The sequence below is a fragment of the Mytilus galloprovincialis genome, chromosome 8 (assembly GCF_965363235.1).
Source record: "Mytilus galloprovincialis chromosome 8, xbMytGall1.hap1.1, whole genome shotgun sequence".
NCBI lineage: Eukaryota > Metazoa > Mollusca > Bivalvia > Mytilida > Mytilidae > Mytilus > Mytilus galloprovincialis.
In genome coordinates, this window is record NC_134845.1 from 45729131 (window position 1) to 45754774 (window position 25644).

At 32.8% G+C, this 25644-nt stretch overlaps 1 protein-coding gene across 1 annotated transcript; it reads left to right on the forward strand.

Annotated features, from left to right (window-relative positions):
- The first annotated feature begins 3764 nt into the window (after positions 1–3764).
- LOC143042041 (uncharacterized) lies at positions 3765–20245 on the forward strand. Its single transcript, XM_076214275.1, has 7 exons — positions 3765–3829; positions 9309–9431; positions 10302–10421; positions 14747–14857; positions 17380–17496; positions 18123–18266; positions 19648–20245. Exons 1-7 carry the CDS (start codon positions 3775–3777, stop codon positions 19914–19916), a joined length of 939 nt encoding a protein of 312 aa, XP_076070390.1. The 5' UTR covers positions 3765–3774; the 3' UTR covers positions 19917–20245.
- The last annotated feature ends 5399 nt before the right edge of the window (positions 20246–25644 follow it).

Below are 25644 nucleotides of genomic sequence, written 5' to 3' on the forward strand. Positions count from 1 at the left end.
CTATGATTAGTGTTTTAACAGTAGATTTGACTTTTGAATTACAACTGCTATTATGGCTGGGAATAATACCTGTATATGTTAATACCAGTTAGAGATAAAAGAGGGATGAAAGATACCAGGAAATAGCCAAACTCATAGATCGAAAGCAAACCGACAACGTCATGTCTCAAAAATAAAAAGACAAACATATAAACAATAGCACAGAAGACACATTATAGAAAACCAAAGACTAAGCAACACGAACCCCATCAAAAATAGGGGGTGATCTCAGGTGCTCATCTTGAAAGTTGTTTTTCATATCAAAACATTTTACTATACATTTCCTTGAAAGGCAATAAGAAAACAGATATCTCTATTTTGGTTTTATAAATCATAACGAACTCCAAAAAAAAAAACCAAATGTTTCACAGCTAAAGGTGTAATACCAATCATTAAAGGAAACCATAAATAAAATTAAATACATGTATTATACAATTACTGTCTTTTGATGAGGTAAATATATATATTCCTGGAAGCATGGAAGTATTATATTGACCCATATAATACTTCCATGCTGGAAGCAAACAATAAAAAAGGTAAATTTCTTCTGAATTGGACAAATTGTAGAATTTTCGTGAGAAAAAAGTATATGTACATAAGTTTTATAATAAAAAGCAGTAGCCATTTAGTTATAAAAAAACATATGCATACTTTTGTTTAGTTTGAAGTTTCATATGACTTCCATTCGTTAAAATTAACGGTTGATATTGTGAACGTAGCACTTTCCATTTAAAAGGAAAGACATAAAGCCATGGTATCCTTGAAACATACTAAATAGGAAAGGTGTGTGCAAAGTGCAAAACTAGATTTTGATCTTTATAATTTTGTTTACATGAATATTATATGTTTTATAACCCGAATCTAGTTTATCACGATACAATTGAAATTCAAAATTAAGTTAGTACATTAAGTAACTTTAAAGTCTGGTCTGTACCAAGCAGATTGTGTACCAACGTGAAGCAACTAAAAAAACAAAATTAAGCGAGCTTTTACTTTAATGTTAAATTTATCACTCTTAATGCATGAAATATATGAATATTAATTACCATAGCGACTAAAATTATTTCTGTATAAATACACTAAAATCATTCAGATGAGGCATAACCCCAGCTACTGTAGACGAAAGGTAAGTTGTTTTCACATATTTTAACATTTAATCTATTTGTATTTCTGCTTTTTTGTCAGTTTAGTATTATCTTTTTTTTCAAGTTTTAATTTTAAGTATAATTTTTAGAATTTTTTAACGTAAAGATTATGGTAGATTAACATTAATATCCCACTAATAACATTAGAATTAAAGATATCCATCAAAATCATTAAAAAGAAACGGGACTAAAGCATTAAAATAAAAAGATTTTTGTAAATCTATGATACTTGTGAATATTTATTTGAGTAAAACTTAAAAAATAAATAAAAAAAACCCAAAAACATAAATCTGTTATACAGTAAAAGAAAGTATTTGCAAACTCTGAAAAGGTCAATGCAAAATATAAACACTTTTTAATGATTTAAAAATAAATAAATTGACTTTGATTTTACTCGAAGGGTTCATTTTGTATTTCATTTCACCGTACGTGAGTGATGGTGATACTTTATATTAATGTCCAGGTGTAGAAATTGGAATTTTTCAGCGGAGGTAGTTATTTAGTTGACCTGTGTTTAGTATAGCCACATTCAATTTGCAACTTTTTGTATGTCCCTAAACCTTCATTATACAGTCTTAGATAATAGTTATTTTACCTATCTGCAAATGTTGAATAAATGAAGTATAAGAAGCTAATAGTATGGAGAAGGATCCTTGATAAAAAGTATGAACTATTCTAAATACTAGCGATACTCTTATCCCAGGCAAATAACCTAAGCCATACTTGGCAATAATTTTTGGAATTTTTGGTTATCAATGCTTTCATCTTTGTCTGGCTTGCTTTGTTATTTTGACCTGAGCGTCACTGATTATATTATAAGTTTTAGCTTGTCGTAATGTTCTATTTAATATTTTTTTTTGTGTGTGGTTCTCTGTCTGTATGTCCTCCCATTTATTTGTATTGTAGTCCTGTCATGTAATGTTGTCATTTTAATGTTATACTCAACGTTGCCATAAAAGCGGGAGGATTGGCTAGCCACAAAATCAGGTTCAACCCAGCACTACTTCTTAAAATGTCCTGTACCAAGTCAGGTAAATTTCCATTGTTATATTATAGTTCGTTTCTGTGTGTGTTGCATTTTAATGTTTTTGTTGTGTCGTTGTTCTCCTCTTATATTTGATGTGTTCCCCACAGTTTTAGTTTGTAACCCGGATTTGTTTTTTTCTCAATCGATTTATGAATTTCGAATAGCGTTATACTACTGATGCCTCTATTTAAAATTATCGAACTAAAATAATTATTTAACTTTTTGTTGTTGTTGCGGTACAGTAAGATGGACATATTTGTAAACTTTATGTACTCAAGAAATGTATGTTAACCTAAATTGCTATTTTTCTTATGTGAAAAATTGATAATTGTTTTCGGTATTTTTTTATATACATATCTTTCCGATTAAAGTAACAATCTTGTTGGTGACATTTGGAAATACACATGTAAACTTTTCAAATAGATAATGTTTGGGGAAAATATTTCAAAGTATACTATAGTGCCTAACAAGATTTTGTGAGGGAATTCGATGTTTGCTATACCACTGTTTATTTCAACGCACTTTATGACAATACTTCTGTACCAATCGAAATGAAATTTTTTGCAGTGTTTTGAGAAATGATTTTACTTTGTAGAAACGTATTGTTTTGGAAACATTTTATGTTTTAAAAGGATAAATTTTCTGTATAAAGTCAATACTTATGTGGACTTTTGAAGCCCAAACTTTGTATGGCCTTAAATACATAAATGAAAGATAAAAAAACTGTACCAATACAGAACGACATGTTAATGAAATTATAGCAAAACTTTTGGTTGACAAATTTTTATTCGTTATCGCAAAAAAATAAATTTTGAATATCTTACATTTTCTCCCTACCCAGTTTACCCCTATTACTTATTATAATGTGGACCGGTCATTGTTATCAAATATTACGCAATTTGATTGGGTTAAGTTATTATTAGTTTACCTTCAAACTGTCTATACTTTTCTTACATGACTATTGATTAAATCAGAACGTGCATGAATGTGACAGTAACTAAAATAACCTTTAAACTGGACACTGGATGAGTCCATGTTATGTTTTATCAATGAAAGTATAGGTATGAAAGGTAATAAATGCCAATTCTTCTATTTTCACAAAATTTTCAAAATACAAAGTAAATAGATTATTTTTTAATAGTCAATTGCGGAGAAAAACAGAAAAAGTTTACAAATAAAACGTTTTATTCCAATCAACAAGTCATTTTTCGGAGAGAAATGCCGAAATACACTTTACACACGGCTACGCCAGGTAAAATTATTATTCATCTTACAAAATAACAACATTTTTCAGTCTCATTGGAACATGCTAATTACAATTAATCCCAAACTAAGGAAGTCATTAAATAAAGTCAAAATATGTCCGATCTACCTATTTTTGGAGCAAAAAGTCAATACGATCGTTTTAAGGTCAATTTCGTCTACCTCACAAAATCTTGTAAGCCACTATAGTAATCTAAATCATTAAACAGACAAAACAAATGTCAGATAAAGAAAGGATAACTAAAATCGCAAACAATCAGAAATATATATTATTTTTGTTTTAATTTTAGTCTATTGAAAATGTGGAGACAGTTCATTTTTATATGGATGGTTCTGATAGGACTCCATGTAGCAAGTATGTATAAATTAAACGTGATATAAATATTAAAAGATGGCGTACTGCCTGCCTTAGGATGAGTGGGACTCTACATCATAAGTGGTGTGGGCCGTAATTAACATGAGTTCATCTCGAGAAGACCCAAAGACTGGTTTATATATATTCTTGTTTACGATTTTAATCCAAAGGTCTACTGATTTGTAATCCCTTTACGTCCATCGTCGATGACAAGGAAGATACCGTTTTGCATGCTTGAAACATAACAAGATAACATCGTGTTTCTAAGTTTTGAACAAGAGCTTGTGCCGATCTGATATCTAAGATGACTAATATGAGTCAATATTGAGTTAGACATCAGAGGTCTTCTTTTCGACAACCTCTCAATCTTTTTAAATCAACAAAGATGTGAAGCATCATTTAAATGTGAAAATGTACTAATCGAGTGTTGTTTCCAATGAAAATGTGCTCGTTAAATGTTGGTTTCATTTTTTACATGAATGCTAACATGTTCTTTATATTTTCCAAACTGTTAAATGTAAAAGAGGCGATTATTCTTTCCCTATTGTTAATTTCCCATTTTTGAACGGAGATGTTCCTGTGACACCAGCTTACGGTGTTTATACATATCACAGCTCGTTCGCTATTACCGTTTAGGATTTCAATAAACGTAATCGATGTATAACTGGTAATTTTAGTCAGTGATTTTGGTTTGACGAGCCTGGAAATATAGATACGATCCGGGTAAACTTATCGATCCTTTTAATAAACTGATTCTAAAAGATTACCAATTCAACAATGTAATTGGATCTTTGAATATTGTTTTTTTTGGTATAAAGATTGATTTTGATATCAGTAAATTAAAATCAACATAAATATCAGCTCACATTCACGATACTACAATCTATCGATACCTATATTTTGACATTGCAAAAGGTCATGTTTTTCTCTGACTGTTAATTACGTCTGTAAACTACTAGTAAACACATTAGATGTTGGATGAATACTTATTGTCAATTTAGTCTTAGATGCATGATTTTTTAATAAGTTGTATCGATCTGAAGAGTTGAGTTCTTTTCAGCTTATTTTTTATAGTTTATTTTCATGTTGTACTGTAACACCACTGTCCCAGGTAAGGGGAAGGGTTTGGCGCCATCAAACTATCTTAACCGCTCCATATTCTGTATGTCCCTGTCCCCAGTCAGGAGCCTGTAATTCAGTGGTTGTAGTTTGTTGATTTATATCATATTTGTATTCGCCATTGTTTTGTTCCTAGATCAGACCGTTACTTTTCTTGTTTGATTTATTTTACATTTGTCATTTCGACCTTTTTATAGCTGACTATGCGATATGGACTTTGATCATTGTAGAAGTCCGTACGATGAGTTATGGTTCTTGAAAGATTGAAAAATGGAGTTGTCCCTGCATTTACGCATGAACTGTTCTACCAAAGCTTCCCAAATTTTAATATGTTGTTACTAATGAAAGAATGGAGGTCAAGTTCAATAATGACGAATTTGACTTTTACCGTTCATGTTTGATTTATTTTACATTTGTCATTTCGACCTTTTTATAGCTGACTATGCGATATGGACTTTGATCATTGTAGAAGTCCGTACGATGAATTATGGTTTTTAATTTTTTGCCATTTCGTCTCTGGTAGAGAGTTGTCTCATTGGCAATCATTCCACATCTTCTTATTTTAATACTAGATTAAAATAAAACATCAGTTGAATGATAGGCGAATGACGCTACATAATTCTGACTGGCACGATTTTGTTTCTTTGAACTTCGTCCGGTGACTCACAAACAGAAGTCAATCCTGTAATGTATTAAAAAATGAACAAATTGAGATGCGATAGATACCAACCGAACTGAACAAAAAAATAACACGACGGGTGCCATATACGGTGCAGGAAATGCTTACCCTTCCGGAGTACCTGATTTCACCCCCAGTTTTTAGTGGAGTTCGTGTTGTTTCTTATTTATTATTTATAACTGTTGATGTAAATGTCCTTTGGTTTTTTGAGTCTTTGTTTACTCCTTGGTTTTGATTGTTATTGTCTGTATACGTCCATGCATGAGACCTCAACAAAAACCCAACAAAACGACAAAAATAAAACCAATAAACGTTCAAAGGATGACAAACAGTACTCATCAGTAGACAAGTGTCCATGTTATATTTCAAGCTCTAAATCATCCAGAGGCTTTACAGGTTTTGAACAGATTACTAGTACACAGAAACAATATACGATGTGACAGTTCTCAAAATAACGTGAAAATATTAAGATAAGACCCCAGCAACTAAAGACGATTTTTTCTCACAGACAGGGACATGAACACGTGGTGCCTGGTTTGATTTGTGTCATTGAGTTGCAATCTTGTTAACATTTGTTTCACATATCTGTATTTATTTATGCGTGTATGTTTTATATTGTTTTAATACGGAAGCCGTAAGGGGACACACAAATAATTAGAAAATATTTTTTAATTCGAGATCATGATAAAACATTACCGTTTTACCGAGATCTCGATACAAAATATATCGTTATCTTGATAAAACAAAATTGTTATATCGAGATCTCGGATTATTATATCGTTATGTCGATTTATTATATCGAGATCTCGGATTATTATATCGTTATCTCGATTAAATGAAACTATTATATCGAGATCTCGGATCATTATATCGTTATCTCGATTTATTAAATCGAGATCTCGGATATTTATATCGTTATCTCGATTTATTAAATCGAGATCTCGGATTATTATATCGTTATCTCGATTTTTTAAAATATCGTTATCTCGATAAAACGAAACTGTTATATCGAGATCTCGGATTAGTATATCGTTATCTCGATTTATTAAAACGAGATCTCGGATGATTAAATCGTTATCTCGGTTAATTATATCGAGATCTCGATAAAAATATATCGTTATCTCGATAAAACGAAACTGTTTTTCTGAATTCGTCATTTTGATGTTATCTTATAAATATTCAATCAAAGTACTCTTTATAATTTTTAACTGACGTAATTCATTAATTTATTTAGTTTCGGAGAATAAACTTGTGGATTTCCCTAACTATTATTAACAGAAATTCCTTGGTTCAATGTATGGACGACCTGAATACCAAAACATATATATAAATATTAAAATACTCAGCATTTATTTTTTTATTTTTACGTTACCTTTGCTGTCCCGTAATTATAGATATAACATGTCCATTGTGCCGTAATGACCATTAGAGGGGTAACGGAGTACCTAATTGTGAAAGTTAAGAAATACCCAATTTTGAATAATGGACTGCTGCGACCCCTCAGGCTCTAATTACAGATTTACATTATATCTCATTCGAAAGCCTATTAATAAAGGAACAAAAGGTATATAGTCAATATGTTCTGCAACGCATATTAGAGGAGAAAGGAAAGGACCTAAAAATGGAAATCCGGGTGAACATTATGAAATAGCTTATTAACCGGATTTTTGTGACAAAAATGTCGATTATTGATTTGGGGATGTACGGCGGGCGGCCGGGCGGGCGGGCGGCAATCAAATGTTGTCCGTGCATTAACTCATGAACCGTTCAACGAAAGCTTTTAAAATTTTAATATGTTATTCCTGACAACTATACGAAGGTCAAGTTCAATAATGGCGATTTTGACTTTTACCGTTCAGGAGTTATGGTTCTTGAAAGATTGAAAAATGGAGTTGTCCCTGCATTTACGCATGAACTGTTCTACCAAAGCTTCCCAAATTTTAATATGTTGTTACTAATGAAAGAATGGAGGTCAAGTTCAATAATGACGAATTTGACTTTTACCGTTCAGGAGTTATGGTTCTTGAAAGATTGAAAAATGGAGTTTCCAGTCGTGTCCGTGCATTTATGCATGAACTGTTCTACCAAAGCTTCCGAAATTTTAATATGCTGTTACTGATGACAAAATGGAGGTCAAGTTCAATAATGACGATTTTGACTTTTACCGTTCAGGAGTTATGGTTCTTGAAAGATTGAAAAATGGTTTTTCCCGTCGTGTCCGTGCATTTTCTCATGAACCATTCAACCAAAGCTTTTGAAATTTTAATATGTTGTTACTGATGACAAAATAGAGGTCAAGTTCAATAATGACGATTTTGACTTTTACCGTTCAGGAGTTATGGTTCTTGAAAGATCGTAAAATGGCGTTTCCATTCAGGTTGTTTCATTTACTCATGAAACATTCAATCTAAGTTTTTCAAATTTTAATATGTTGATACTGATGACAAAATGGAGGTCAAATTTGATATTGACGATTTTCACTTTCACCATTCATCAGTAATGGTTCTTGTGATATTGCCAGGACACAAATAAATGTTAATAAATCCGGTTTGCTGTCGTTGTGACAGCCTCTTGTTTTGAATAATGGAATGAACTTCTGCGACCCGTCAGCCACAAATTAAGGAAAAGTTTATACACCATTTGAAAGCTTATTAAAAGAGGAACAAATGGTTATAAATAATATGTGCCGCAATGACCCTTAGAGGGGTTACCGAGGACATAAATGACAAAATACGCGTGAAAATTAAGAAATAGCCAATTTTGAATAATGGAATGGACATTTTGAATATTGGAATAGATTGTTGCAACCCTTCAGCCCCTTATTCGAAATATACATTATATCTCAATCGAAAGCTTATTAATATACCATTTTATCCTTCTTTCTATAAGCTTTCAAGTAGTGTATAAAGGGGCCGAAGGGTATGTGTTTCTCCTTTAATAGGCGTTGCGGAATATATTGACTATATATGTCTTTTGTTTTCTATAAATAAGCTTTCGAATGAGGTATAAGGTATGTATGTAATTAGGGGCTGAAGGGTCGATGCAGTCCATTCCATTATTCAAAATATCCATTCCATTTCAAAATTGGCTATTTTCATAATTTTCACGCGTATTTTGGCATTTAGGTCCTCCGTAACCCCTCTAATGGTCATTGCGACACAATGGACATGTTATATCTATAAATATGGGATGAGAACAGCAAAGGTAACGTAAAAATAAAAAGATAACGTTGAGTTTTTTAATATTTATGTATATGTTTTGGTATTCAGGTCGTCCATACATTGAACCAAGGGATTTCTGTTAAAAATAGTTAAGGAAATCCACTAGTTTATTCTCCGAAACTGAATAAATGAATGAATTAAGTTACAAATTTTAAAGAGTGCTTTGAATTTTTCTTTCAGTGATTAATTTGAATATTTGTTAGATAACATCAAAATGACGAATTCAGAAATACAGTTTCGTTTTATCGAGATAACGATACATTTTTATCGAGATCTCGATATATTTAACCGACATAACGATGTAATAATGCGAGATCTCGTTTTAATAAATCAAGATAACGATATAATTATCCGAGATCTCGATATAACAGTTTCGTTTTATCGAAATAACGATACAATAAATCGAGATATGTAGGTGGACTTGCATTACTAATTATACATCTTATCATTTATTATACAGAAGCCGACGAATGTTCCGAAGGTGAACTAGAATGTGACAGATCAGAACAATGCTATCCAGAGGAGTTAAGATGTGATGGGACTGCAAACTGTTGGGATGGAACTGATGAATGTGGATGTGAAGGTTCGTGACACACATTATTTCAATCTCCGGCGCAGAGCTCACATCCGTTCCGTACTTCCTTCGTATCACTGCACTTAATATATGACCTCTGCCACACATTGTGTGGAATTTGTCTTCAAACCGATTTTCAACGCTAAAATTCGTACGGCAGAGGTCATTGTATTGTTGTGTACTATGTATACGGAAAGGAAACGAGCGCTGTACGGAGGTTGACATTATTTTTGTTATTTGTTTATTGATTTGGTTAATTGGGTGTCCTGTTTTCTTCTGTCATTCTTTTCTATGAAAGAACAAAACAAAGAACAAAGAAAAGGTAGGAGATTGGATATGATTCAGAAATAAATCTGCTGTAATGTAATAGAATAAGTAAACACAAGTCTTATATCTTTATTATCGTATTCAGCTATATCCAATATCCACGAAATCTGCGAACAAAGTTATAAGCATAAGTATTTCGCCGTTTCATAATCTAAAGGACTATGAAAAATCTCATTGTTCCTACCCCAAAATGATAATAACGTTACGTCATTGGTTACCTTTCCATTTGTTAGGAAAAACAATCACAACGTTTTGATGCACGCGTTTAAAACATATTACCCAGAATGCATTATATTCTGAAACGGCAAATTGAGTGCAGTGATATAATTTCTAAAAATTAAGTTTCAGTACTGTTGACAACACACATTGCGAAGGAGTGGTAACCAATAAAAAAACCAATAACAATACTTGTGCACATTTTGTTAATTGGTGGTACCGAATAAAATGGTTTAATTCCATCGTTATTTGGGTGAAACTTGAAGCATTCTTATTTATATCAAGTGGTACACTATGTTTCAACTTTTGAAATGTGATTTTTCTGTATTATTGCAGAATATGTTTGTCCAGGTAACCGACTGAAATGCCCGGATGATGTTTGTGGAATGGAAGATGGTAAAATGTGTGATGGTCGTAGCGATTGTCCGCGCCACAAAGACGAACAAGATTGTGAATGTATGAAACTTTATTCTTTTCTTGTTAGTTTTGGTCCTTTTTTATCTGAACAACTGAACGTTTAGTTTCTGGGTGAAAATTTGTATCAACAATACTTAATTATAATATCAAATAACAAAAGGCTCTTCAAACATTGTATACTCAGGTCTCGAAGAAAAAAAGTGCCAATGTTAAATATATGAAAAATCTGGAGAGAGTCATTTCTCGCAAACATGGCTTATATCAGGAAAACAAAAACAAGGACCTTTCATTGTTTTTCTCCTTTTTTTTAGTTCCTTTATTTACATAAAATGGATACCTGAAAATAAATAATAAAATCAGAATAAAATTTGTAAAAAAAAAAATGACTTTACCTATTTTTATAAAACTTGGTATATTTATCACTTGTGATAAGGACTATGATCTGAGAACATCAGGTACTGAATTACTGGCGGCCATTTTGAATGGTGGTCATTTTGAAAACAAAAATTTCAAATATTTAATTATTTGTAGTTTTATATATATATATATATATATTTAAAACTAGCTTATCAAATCATTCGTATAGGACTGTTGCTATTTGTATTTGGTATTCACCATGTGGTCAAATAAGCACTAATGCACTATTAACCAAATGAAGGTATCTAATACTTTGACAACAGAATATAACATATAGATATATGACAACACTATGTCGAAAAAGATTAAACTTGTAGATATTGAAAAGACTGGAAACACTGTAAAACGTAGTAGTGAAATAGACTGGAAAAAATGTATGATATGCCAAGAAAGAACACAGGAGGACCTACAATTCCCAGCAGATAACAACAGAATTGACATTGACATCGGAGCTGGCTATCAGTCCTTTGATGCGTCATCCAAAGATGCTGTGCTTTGAATTGGTTTCCCTCATTAATCAACTTGGAACAGTTAAATGAAGGCCACGGAATTGCACGAACACTTCCGAACCATAAGGCGAAATGGCATAAATCATGTCGGAACGACCCTCTATTTTAATTATTTAAAGTTAAAAAAAAAACATTGGCTGAAAGTACAATGAAAATAAAACATAATAGGACAGGATAATTATAGCTCCCCCAAAATAGAAATGGTTGCTCCCTTGGATCTGCTGTATGTATGCAACATTTGGCAGCCTACAAGACACATAAGGAAATCATCGAAGGATTAAAAATATGCATGTATTTAATATTTCTGACTTGCAGATGGCTTAATCATGTACGTCAGGAGATAGAAGATGATGACAGAAATACCAAGAATATGACATGATCTGCATTTCATGCAAATCTATCTCAGACTCATGCAGTTGCAGTACCACCTTTAGACATAAGTTCAGTTTTACCATTGTTTCAAGAGGAAGCAAAATCCACTGCCACTCTATGACAATTATTAAAGAGTGTGTGTCTTTCTTGAACCCAGGACAAATACCATTAATGGAATGTGATCAACCTCTTTCGGTCCTTGCTAAAAACATTCAGTGGAATTGGCCTGCAAGATACGGGGAAAATCATATTGTAATTATGTTTGATGGTCTACATATTGAGATTGCTGCTTTGAGAACAATTGGAGATTGGCTACAAAATAGTGGATGGGTGAATGCTTTGAGCCAGTCAAAGTTGCATCTGCTGGAGCAGTAGAATCATTCCTCAAAGCATCCCATGTGACCCAAACTAGACATGCCCATCAAGTGACTGCTTGTTCCTTACATATTAAAATGCATAAAGCCTACAGACCATATTTAGACAGAGCTGATAATCAAGCGGAAAATACTATCAGCTTCGAAGAGTGGAAAGAAAGGAAAGGAATTGAGAGCCCTTTGTCACATTTCTGGTCACTTACATTGAAGCTGGAACTGATCATTCTTATATTTGTTCGCTCTCTCCGTGAAGGGAATTTCAACCTGTACAAAGACTCTCTCACTATGTTGATACCTTGGGTTTTCGCTTTAGATCACCCTAATTACGCTCGATGGCTTCCTATTCATGTTCGGGATATGTTGTTATTGGACACAATAGCACCCAGTATTGCTACAGAATTTGAGAGCGGACATTTCGTTGTTCACAAAACGCACACCACATTCTCTGCTATAGCTATTGATCATGTTCATGAACAGAACAACAAGCTAGTAAAGGGTGAAGGTGGAGTTATTGGACTAACAGAGAATGCATCTCAACTTCTTCTCTGGATGGTGTGTGACCCAGAAATGGCACGTGCAGTCAATAAACTCGAGTTATCACCAGAACTTATTAAGCATGAACAAAGTAAAGGTTCAGATGTTAGACACCATGAACAGGTTGAAAGTAAGCAGAAGGCTTTTGTGAAACAAGTTATAGCATTCACAGCTACAATAGAGAAAATGGGAAATCCGTTTTTGGAGGAATTAGAAGATCTTCTAGTATTGGACACACGTGACATAGTAGATCCAAAAGTTGCAAACACAGTTAGAAATATCGAACAAATAGGGAATGATAAGTACCATGAGTACGTGAGGGAACGTCTTGACAATAGGACAACACCACTATCCGATCCGAAGTGATTCAAATGAAAAAAGACAAATTAGCTCCTTAAAACAGAGTTGCTCTTTATTTTCCCAGCTGTATGTGTCTTGCCAGGGTCGTGATAGTTGATCTTGATGACTTTTTCGTGATGTGAACCAAGCTTACCCACCTTTACTGTCCCAGTTTGGTCAGTTGAGACTTGGCTCCAAGAAACACCATCACCTTCCATCTGGGGTTGGAAACGGAACAAAGAAGGGCTATGGGAACCATTCTGGACATCGCTACAGCAAGCGTCAGAGTCCTCTGCTGAACTTGTGGATGTAAAAGTGAAAACGGTTGCAGAGGACGATGTTAATGTGTTAAGGCATCATTCAGTTGTACTGCTCTGTGTACATGTGGAGGATAATGTGATAGGGATTAATAGACAGTGACCGCTATTGTATCATTTGACAAAATTGGTACTACTAATTTATTTTGTGATTTTTAAGATGTCATTGAGAACATATGAGCAGTTGATTTCGTTATGACATTAATTATTGTATGATATGATACTAACTATGCTCATTATGCCAATGGAGGTTTTTTAAAAGTTTTTTTTTCAGATAAACAATAACAACCAAATGTTTATTTCATCGATTTCAATTTTGAAGGTCGACCTATTTTGGCTTAAACTGAAATCCAAAATTTTTTTCAAGTTCGACACAATAGGCGTTTAACTGTTTTTTTTTTATCAATGTTGTTCTACTCAGATACGTATTATCACTTTATTTACCAAGTTACAAGACAATAACTTGAATAATAACATTTTCATGAATTTTTTAAATATTTTTTTTCAAATCCAACGTCCGCCATTTTAAAAATGGCCGCCACTCCCGCCAATTTCAATTTCCAGATTGGGTCCATAGCCGAAAATGTTGTCCATCACCTATACTACTACTATGCAAAATTTCATGCTTTTACCACAATCTGAGCAATTTTGCTTAAAATCTGCTCAAATCGACTGGACTATAAATTTATATTTCTTGAAATGTTAAAACTCAATTTTTATTTCACCGAACATATGAAATATTTTGACAATTTCACAACTCTTATTATAAAATTCTTGACGATTTCGACGATTTAGAGATAAGAATTTCAGAGTGATGGAACGTTGATCTTCAACATGAATCAAGTATGCTTGTAATCAACAGTCCTGTGTTAATTAAATGGCCGCCTTAATTGCCATACAATATACATATTCACTGATTTGGATAGCCTGGCATCCTGACCAAATATTATACTTCGTAGATAGGATAATGTTGGTGCTAGCAATCAGTGAGCAAGGACCATTAACTATGATTTAGACGGTTGTGTAATACGTTCCTGGCACAGCTGTTTATTTAATCATCAAAATGTAGAAGCAAATACAAAATACAAACAAAACAATTGCATAGAAATTCACTCAGTGCCATTGAATATGTCTTTAAGGTCAACATTTAGTTTATCAATCAAAGATTTTAGCAAAGTTTATGTAATGAGGAAAAGGGGCAGGCATTTTTTTTAATTGTTATTAGATTTTAAAGCTTATTCCACGGTCCAATTTACGTATTTGATTTATATTGACCAACTAGTTCCAAAAAAGAGCATGGACATATTAAAGTTTTAAAACTGTTCAAAAACGAATAGAGAACTACGGGTGCATACATGTATGTACAACCAGTCTCCTGTCCACCAAATAAGCAGACAGAGGATTTCAAAAGGAAATACAGTTTTCTTATTTTCATATTTGTAAGTTTATTATATCTTCGAATTTTGAGCAAAATCAGATTTTATGTATCTTTTTATTTACAGCATGTGTTGACGATGCTTTTCACTGTTCAGAAGAGAAAAAATGTATCCCTGATGAATGGCATTGTGACGGAATTGATGATTGCGATGGGGAAGATGAAAAGGACTGTGAAGGTTATTATCAATCTTGATTTATAATAAGAGTATTGATTTGATTTCGCTATCACAGACATTTAGTTTGCCAGTGCAGATCCAGTGATTTAAAAAGGGAACCCTCTCGCAAACCAATGTTTGGAGTGAGTCTTGTAAAAAGTCTATATGCATTTTTCAAATATGAAGCTCCATAAGGAGGGCATGGCACACCAGCCCTCCAAAGCCGTCTATCAGATTGATTCTTTCTTTTTGCCAATGGTAGACTGGTTTGAATTGGACAAACTGGGCTACTCTACTGCCTAAGAATACTTTTTGATAGCTCTCTCTAACAATAACTATGGCAATGTTTATAACAAAGTTTCCAATGAACTGCTGTTGACAGGTTGTCAAACAAGACTAAATAACACCAGATTAAATAACACAAGGTATTTAAGATTGGGTATTAACTGTACAGTTTATACAATGTAGTCATATGTACAGTATTCCATTTTAGAATGTAAGTCAGCATAATTTTCATATCTTCAGATTAAGTGCTTTGCACAGAATTTCGGTACCAAAAAAAAAAAACAAAAAACTAAAAAGAAATGAAGTAAAAATTTAATTTTTCCATTTTCCTTTCTCTTATTATGACTGAATTAATATACATCATTGTGTAAGGATCAGGAGTCGGTTTCACAAACAAACTTAAGACTAAGATTGATCGTAAGTATACTGAATTATTCATGACTTCGGTTTCACAAACATACTTAAGACTAAGATTGATCGTAAGTATACTGAACTAGATATCATTGAGATGGGAGCCATCTCTGTGGGCCCCGCTGTCAATAACGTTGGGTAAATAAGTTGTATGGATAATCTGATATGAAGCATTATTTGAAGTTATTACATAGTCTCATGTGTGATTTTGATCTAAGATTTTAAGTTAAAACTGATAAATATTCTCATCTTACTTTCATAGTATAATAGTGATATGACTGCATGATGTGAACTCATTGTTTACTACTCTAAGGTGACTTCTGGATATATGGATTGATGTTTGAACAATATGTTTAAAGGTGCTGCCCAATTGATATTTGTCACATATTTTTAGAATTATGCCTTCAATATATTATGACCCACCAAGTATAAAGTATGAAATATTAATGGTTCTCGAGAGGTAGAGCGGACACAATTTGTTAAGAACAACGAACGGATGGACAGACCGACAGACTGATCTTAGACCTAGGATGCATACATTATGACACATTCTCTTGTGTTGGTTAATATATATGTTAAGTTGAAAATGTTTGTCAGGTATAAAGTATGAAATAATAACAGCTGTCCTCTCAAAATATAATGTGGATCAAATTTGTTAGCGATGGACAGACCAACAGACAGACAGACCTTTGACCTAGGAAGTGGTACATACATCATGACACACCCTCTGGTGTTGGTTAAAATGGATGTCAAGTATAATATTTGAAATCATAACGGTTCTCAAGATATAGAGCGGACACAATCTTCACCACAGGACACAGGGTTGTCAACTGAAACCAAAGTTTTTTTGACGTTGACCTTTGACCTAGGAAGTTGTACATACATCATGACACGCCCTCTGGTGGTGGTTAAAATGTATGACAAGTATATACTTTGAAATCATAACGATTATCTAGATATGGAGCGGACACGATCTTCACCACAGGACACAGGATTGTCAACTCGAAACCAAAGTTTTTGACCTTGACCTTTGACCTAGGAAGTTGTACATACATCATGACACACCCTCTGGTGGTTGTTAAAATGGATGTCAAGTATAAACTTTGAAATCATAATGGTTATCTAGATATGGAGCGGACACGATCTTCACCACAGGACACGGGGTTGTCAACTGAAACCAAAGTTTTTGACCTTGACCTTTGACCTAGGAAGTTGTACATACAACATGACACACCCTCTGGTGTTGGTTAATAATCATGTTAAGTATTAAGTATGAAATCATAACGGTTCTCTAGATATGGAGCGGACACGAAAGTGTTACGGACGGACGGACAGACTGATCACTATAGGGCGACCCGCCGTCGGCGGGGCCCTAATTATTCATGACTTACGATCAATCTTAGTCGTAAGTTGTTTTGTGAAACCGACTCCAGGATTTTTCTCGCTGTGATGAAAATCCATTGGTGGCATTGGGCAGTTTTTGCTATATGGTCTCTCTGATACATTTCCTGTTTCCATTGTCAACTTTGCGTTTCGAGATATAAATTAGCGAATCGGTCATATTGATCCACAAAAAATATAAGACGCAATTATTTGACAACCCTTATATTATTTAATTATTATCAACAACTCGAATGAGCGGAATAAATAAACTTAAAGGAAAATTTCCACATTAAATGCTTGTTAAGATGAAAAAGAGGCAAAAAGAAGAGCACGTCAACGTGAAATGCTTGTATTTAGTTTAGCGTTCTTACAAGTTTTTATATTTGTATCGTTATCTTGTAAATGGGTTTTAATAAATATAGTTGGTACGTTAAAATCTGATTTTGTTTGTTCATATTTTGCAGAATGTAACAATGATGCATTCCTGTGTACAGCAGATAGTACATGTATTAGATCGAACTGGGTATGCGACTCATGGCCGGACTGCAGTGATGGTCAAGATGACATCGGATGTCCAGATAGTAGGTTTGATACTCTCCTTTCGATAGATATGTGTTTCTACGTCTGACTCTTTGTAATTATACGTTCTATACTCCCTTAGAATCTTCATATCTCTCTATGACGAATGAAAGGAATATATTTTCCTCGGATTTAGTTTGTAACACGGATGTTCTCTCAATCGATGTATGAACAGTGCCCTACTACTGTTGTCTTTATTTATCCCTCTGCTTTCTTTAAAACATTGAAAATAGAACTGCAGGTTCAACCATGTCATTTATTTATAAAACATTATTTATTTATTATACACCATGTTTTTTTTTCTAGTTTAGTCTACTTGTATATACCATGAATAGACTGCGAGTTACATGGCGCAAGGTCGACACGGTGTTTAGATGGAAATATGATGTTAATAGTGAATTATGATGTTTTGTTAAATGTCACTTTAGATAATCTCAACCCATTATATATTTTTTAGCTACCTATATTTAAATTGTATTCCTTCAAATTTAATTTAAGCCCAAACAATGGCAATATTGTCCGCATTTTAGTTCTCTCGAGTTTTTACCATTCACTTCATTGATGATTACAATTAGCATACATGTTCCTCTTTATATTCAAATTTTATTAACTTTTTTTTCTTTTACAGATGGATGTGGTAATGATGAATTTAAATGTTATAACCCTCCTCCAAGTTTTCCAAAATGTGTTCCTGGGGATAACATAAACGATGGCACTAATGATTGTGGAGACTGCTCTGATGAGGCGTTTGCTGAATCCTGTGTCCCTACGGGTATGTTGATAATTCACGTTTATACTATTTTTCTATATAATTGTGTTTAGTTTTGTCAATATAACAGAACTAAGAATAATGTCATACAAGTTAAAGGTTTAGCTAGCTATAAAACCAGGTCTAGTCTCTGGTGCATAATATTTTAATGTTAAATTGTTTTTAGCTTTTTACTAGCTTTCGGTAACTGCGAGTACTCTCTCAAATTATACCTTGAGTTAATTTGACCTGTTGACACAATTTGTTATGCATATCTGTAATCCAATGTTTACTTATTTTGTTTTATATCTCGTCTCACTGTTGTCAATATGTAACACCTTTGATAAGTATTTAGTATGACGATAAATGTTGACTTCTGTACTTGTACTCTGAACAAATATTTTGTAAAATAATATTTACTTCTGTACTCCGATGTGTCCGATGACCCCGCCCGCCAACCAACATGGCAAACATGGCTAATAAGTACAAAGGAAAAATGCAGTTTTTGGCTCATATTTCTGAAGCCATAGCATTTTGAGCAAATCTGTTCATTAAGTCAAGATCTATCCGTTCTGAAATTTTCAGACCAATCGGGCATTTTGTAGTTGGGTTGCTGCCCCTTAAATGGTAATTTTAAGAACATTTTGCAGCTTTTGGTTATTATCTTGAATATTATTATAGATAAAGATAAACTGTAAACAGCAATAATGTACAGCAAAGTAAGAGCTACAAATAAGGAGTTATTGCCCTTTATAGTAAATTTTTTACCATTTCATAAATTTTGTAAATTGTAAATTTTTAAAAAGAATTTCCACTGCCACTTCTGGGCAAAGTTCATTTTACATAGAGATAATTGTAAGCAGCAAGATTGTTCAGTAAAGTAAGATCTACAAACACATCACCAACACCAAAACACAATTTTATCATGAATCCATCTGTGTCCTTTGTTTAATATGCACATAGACCAAGGTTAGCGACACAGGCTCTAGTTCTAATTTTGCAATATTACTTTTGGCGCAAATGTCACAACTACGACTTAAGGTCAAGTGACTATCTTTTGTATTCGCAATTTGAAAAATTGGATGTCAATGAAACTTAAGTCTGCCTTTTCTGAAAAAGTCTCTTAGTACATACCAATTGTTCGACAACTTATGTTTATGTACAAGAATGCAATTATTTCTCAACTAATATGTGCAGCTAATATAGTATATTATGAGTCGTATAGGTATCAATACACACATCTCATAAGAATATCTCTACTGAGGTATTGTTATTATAAGAATTATATTTCATGACCTTATTTTGATTGTTGTTTGTTATCCGGAGGAGTCGAGCGCTGGTGATTGATGAGGTATGTTATACTGTCATATATATGTGGTAAACCCGTTTTACTTATTTATTTTAGGACCACCACCACCACCAGGACCACCAGCACGAAGTTTACTAAAAACCCGCGGACAAAGGAAGAAATATGATAGTAGAGAGAACACCGTAGCCCGCGACAGTAAAAATGTTGATGCACATAGGCAACCTCTGAGACGAGGGGAATCTCATTTGAAGGATTACTTGCGGAAATATCTATTACGCAGTAAGACTGATGAAAGATTAGCTAACAGAAATCTTGGTCGAAGAGGAATGGATAAACGAAGAAAGAAGGATAAGAAGTCGAAATAACTGTTTCCTAATTAGACGTTCTATTACTTCACATACTGCTCTATTTTTCATTTTTTCTGTATTTTTTTATAACATTATTCTAAAAGATAACAACAAATATTGTATATATTCTATTTAGGATCACATGTCGCTAGGAAACCCGTTTCTTGAACTCGTTGTCATATAGTGGAACAACACTGCTCGGTGACAGTGGAACAACACTGCTCGGTGACTAATTTTGTGTCCTATGTATTAGCTAATGATTTAGAATTCATTACTTGCTATCATGTATCACTGTAATGTGTATAACATATTTCAACTTTAAGCAATAAATTATATACAGCAAATACTTTCATGTTCAGCCTAATAATTATCAATACACTAATAGAGGTATATATTTAAGTTGATAGATGTCGTCAAAAATTATAAAAAAAAGAATGCCATAGAATGCTGTCAAAAATAGGAGTAACTGCTCTATGGGATATTTAGTAACTATATATAAAATTCTATGAAGGAGACATAAATTGCAAAGGTTACCAAACATGTCAGTTTAGATTTAGACTAATTGAAGAATTTTTTAGCACACTTCATCAGTGTGATTGTTCTGCTGAATTATATAACAGTAAATATTTGATTACTGTGTCAGGTTATTTTATTCATATCACCTCTATGGCTATGTTCTTCAATTCACAGTTGTGGCGCGTGATCGCCAGTTTGCAAAGAAATCCGCTCAAACCAGTGCTAGGTGGCGTCTTTAACTCGCAGTGAGGTCAACTAGGCCTCATTATAACTCTGAGATGAAGAAAAAAAATTAAAGGGCTGATTCATTGACTTTCAATTGTGTTTTCTGATGTTCGTGAACTGATTTTTTGTCATGAATGGATACCCATATCTTTTCTTTTTCTAATAATAATCAAACTTTATCAGCTGTGCTGAAAGAGTATGATTAAAACGGGAGACGTTTGTTATAAATCAATGCGAAAATAGTACTACATGCATATTTTTTTTATAGACTGTCTATACCATATGTCAGTATCTTAAATCTTTGAATAGAATAATTTAATAAACCGTTCTCTGATCTTGTCCCTGATTCTGTCATAACTGAAAGTAACTTATCACCGACTTTGTATTTACAATGAGAAGCATGACGGGTGCCACTAGAGAAGGAAGAATTTCTTACCCTTCTGGAGAACCTGAAATCAATCCTAAACTATGATGGGATTTGTGTGTCTTAGTCTTATTTTTTTGATATGTATTATAGTTTGGACTTGTTTGTCTTTTTCTTCATCTGTCAATTTTGTCATGGCGCTGTAAATTTCTCTTCGTCTCATGAGTTTTAATGTCTCTTTTGTATCTCCCGCTTCTATTTGTCGGGCCTCCTACATTCATATAGCAAAAGCAAGATTAAACGCTCCTAGATTCCGATGTTGCGTTGTCAACAATTGATTTAGTCTTTATCGTGTATTCGAGTTCAAAATATTTTTGAGACAAAAATACAATAACTCCGACAAACTTTTATAAGAATTTTAAGAATTTTATGAAATTTGGTTAAATCTTTTTTATGATCTGAATACACTTAGAGCACAATTTTGAAAACATTTGTTTTAAATTTTGAATATTTTACTGATAAATGGACTTTGTTATTTACAGTTAACGTTTAGATACAGTCTAAGATAAATGTTTTTCAGTCAACACTAACTTTGTCAAACTTTCATGTAATTTTCTGAAACTTTTTTTCAGAAGCTTTTTTTGTGATTAAGAGATAATGTTTAAGGGAAAATCTTGAAAACGTATTTGTATCTTTTTTTTTCAGTATTATACTGATAGATAGAATTGTTTCAGTAAACATACATAGACAGTCGTCAGGAATTGATTATTTTGAGATAATAAATTTGTGAACCTTCATTGATTATTATGAAACTTCGACTTACGCTATTATCAAGACAAAGAAATACTATCTAATGAGCAAATTAGATTTGATTGATTTACTCTTCATTTTTTAAAAATGGTCTCATTTTTAATAGATTATACTGACAGCAGCTATCACAAGTGAGAATCAGGGTTCATCTGAACACATTACTTTTTTTTTTATATAAAGAATACTTAAGTTCTGTAATCAAAACAAAATGTAAGATGTAAATGATGACAACCGCTTAAAAGGTTCTTACCTTGGATAGGCGAAGGTTGCTGACAATTAGTTTCAAGTGCTCAAATTACCATTTAAGTAAAGAAACAAATGGAATATAATAGAAGAAAGTACATTCGATCCGTTAAGATAGAAAAAGTACACCACTCTAAAATATCTGTAAAAGACAACATGGACAGAGATACAAGTAAATCAGTAATACCCAAGCATATGTATCGAGTGGCGTTGATAGTTAATATGTATATTCCGAGCAAAACTATGGTATATACTGGTATACATAATCATTATTACATATGGTACAAGCAAATGATATATATGGAAAATCATGTATTTATGATAATGAACAATTGGAACTAAAACAATTGGACTCAACACAGGGTCCAGTACTCACGCACCTATGTAAAAAAAAGTATTAAAGAATATTTGCAGTTACAGAAATCAGAAAGAAAATGTACTCTTATTTAAAAAGCATGCCGTCATATACTCTTGTACAATAGTTATCAAAGGTACCAGGATTATAATTTAATACGACTGACGTACGTTTCGTCTACATAAGCCTCATCAGTGACGCTCAGATCAAAATAGTTAAAAAGCCAAACAAGTACAAAGCTGAAGAGCATTGAGAACTAAAAATTCCAAAAAAGTTGTGCCAAATACGGCTTAGGTAATCTATTTCTTGGATAAGAAAATCCTTAGTGTTTCGAAAAATTCAAAGTTTTGTTGCAGGAAATTTATAAAAATTACCATATCATTGATATTCATGTCAACATCGAAGTGCTGAATACTGGACTGGTGATACCCTCGGGGACGAGACGTCCACCAGCAGTGGCATTGACCCAGTGGTGAAAATAGTTAGCAAAGGTACCAGGAATATAATTTTATACGCCAGACGCGCGTTTCATCTACATAAGACTCATCAGTGACGCTAAGATCAAAATAGTTATAAAGGCAAACAAATACAAAGTTGAAGAGCATTAAGGACCCAAAATTGCCAAATACGACTATGCTAATCATCTATTCCTTGGATAAGAAAATCATTATTTTTTTTTTTGCAACAGGAAATTTATAAAAATGGCCATATAATCAGCCACTAAACTTATGATTAAGTTTCAACAGCAACCGCACCTAAGTAAAAATAAAACTAAAGAATATTTGCAGTAACAGAAACCAGACAGAACAAATGCTCTTATTTACAAAGCATTCCGTCATATACTATATTATAATTCAGCCACTGTACTTCTGACTAAGCATTTGTAGCAATCGGACCACATAATCTTTTAGAATTCTCGAAAATATTGAGCGTACAGAAACACAGCTATAAGCAAAATGATAGTTATCCCTCAAATACAAAATACATTTGTTTTAGTTATAACAACTTTTATCAATTGACAATAAATAGGAAACAGAAGACTTGAAAGTTTTTTGTTTTACTCTCTGATAGTACATTGTGTTACCAAAAATGCATTTTAATTTTTATTGACTTCCTGCAGCTGAATGATATTTTAAATTTTATGATACTCCCTATATTATAGGAGAAGAAGAAGAAAAAGATGAAGAAGAAGAGGAATGGATAAACGAAGAAGGAATAAGAAGTTGAAATATGTTTTTCTTAATTAGACGTTTATTCTATTACTTCACATACTGCTATATTTTTTCATTTTTTCTATATTTTAATCCAAAAGATAATGACACACATTGTGTATAGTTTATTTAGGATCTTATGTCGCTGACGCTAAACATAAAAAGTCAATGTTTTTAACTCTGACGACATAACAAGTCAATGCATATCTGTTCTATGATATATATACATGTATATTTGCAAACGTTTAAATAGTTATCAAAGGTACCAGGATTATAATTCAATACGCCAGACGCGCGCTTCGTCTACATAAAAACGTACTTTTTGTCTTATAGTTTGCATTCGTTGTCGTTGGGATAGTGGACCAACTCTCTATATGGTGATTCATTATTTTCTCCTGTTACAGCAAATGTTTTTAATATACCTTGCTTTAAGTTTCATTACTTCCTATACATTCTAGTAATGTGAATACTATAATTTAACCTTTAGCAATACATAACATTCAGCAATTATGTTAATGTTGAGCTGAATAGTTATTTAAAATACAAAAATGGAGCTAAGTTGACACAGTCAAAATTAGAAAAATAAAGACATATCATGCACAGATTGTCGTTAAAAACTGGAGTAAAAAGTAAAATCACAAAAATACTGAACTTAGAGGAAAATCAATTCGGAAAGTCCATAATCACATGGCAAAATCAAATATAAAAACGCATCAAAAACGAATGGACAAGAACTGTCATATTCCTGACTTGGTACAGGCATTTTCAAATGTAGAAAATGGTGGATTAAACCTGGTTTTATAGCGCTAACCCTCTCACTTTGATGGCAGTCTCATCAAAATCCGTTATATTTACATTGATGCGTTAACTAAACAGACACAATTAATAAAATAGTCAAAATATGGATACACCAGTCATCATCGTTTTACAATTTTAAAAGGAACAATTTAACAGAACACAAAAACATCTATCTACAAACACATTCATTGATTTGTGTGTCTGACGTCAGAAAATTTTATACGTCACATAGATTTGTCGTTCAATGTGCATACAAACAATTTTAAAATTTACATAGGCAATGTTAGCATATAGGGTTAAAAAATCAAAAGTATTTAAGAATAAATTTCAGAAATAGACCGACATTGAAAATAGTCCAAAAGTTATATATAGAATTTATAAGAATCCACAAATAGTTGATTCGACTACGCGATTGAATGATTTTGACGTTTATGGTTCAACGTATTTTGTAATTCATAATAGAAATATATCATAATGACATAAAATAGAACAATATCATACTGACGGGATCTTTTAAAGTACAGAGTCACGTTATAAGAACCAAAGAAATACATAAAGTCGCATATACAAAATACGCCACCAAAAAATGAAAGACAATACAAACACATTGACGAGATGTATAGTTACCGAGCCACGTCAAACGGATATCACATAAAACCATTCAACAGTAAAAGTAATATTAATAATAGAACAAAGACAAATGAAAGAACTACAAAACACGTTGTTAAGATGATAAAGTAAGGAGGACGTAAGGGGCCGAAGGTATTCCACGGATTTTTTTAGCTCCTACAAACCCAAGTAAAATCAATATATTAAAGACATATTCCAGAGTATAAGTATACTGAATAGGTGCTTACAAGGTAAATAGTTCAATTAAAACTAGCTGGTTTCAATACTTTTACAAATATATGGACAAAAAAACATATTGATAATGGTAAGTTAGGACATTAACAGTGCTGATGTCAGCCATATTAAAAACTTACCCGAGTCATACAAAAACGGAGTGAAAAATGGTCTGATAGCCGATAATAAGGTTGAAAACCCTATGAACCCACACGAGATCCTAGGTTCTGTTAAACCCGTTTTCCTGCTAGAGAAAGACCTGTTTGGTGATGTCAAACCAAACATAGATCAGTTTCTCAACCATGTTGAACTTTATAAATCCATTGATCATGTTGTTAATTCTAGGAACCTCAAAGGTTTGCAAAGGGTAAAAGGGATGTG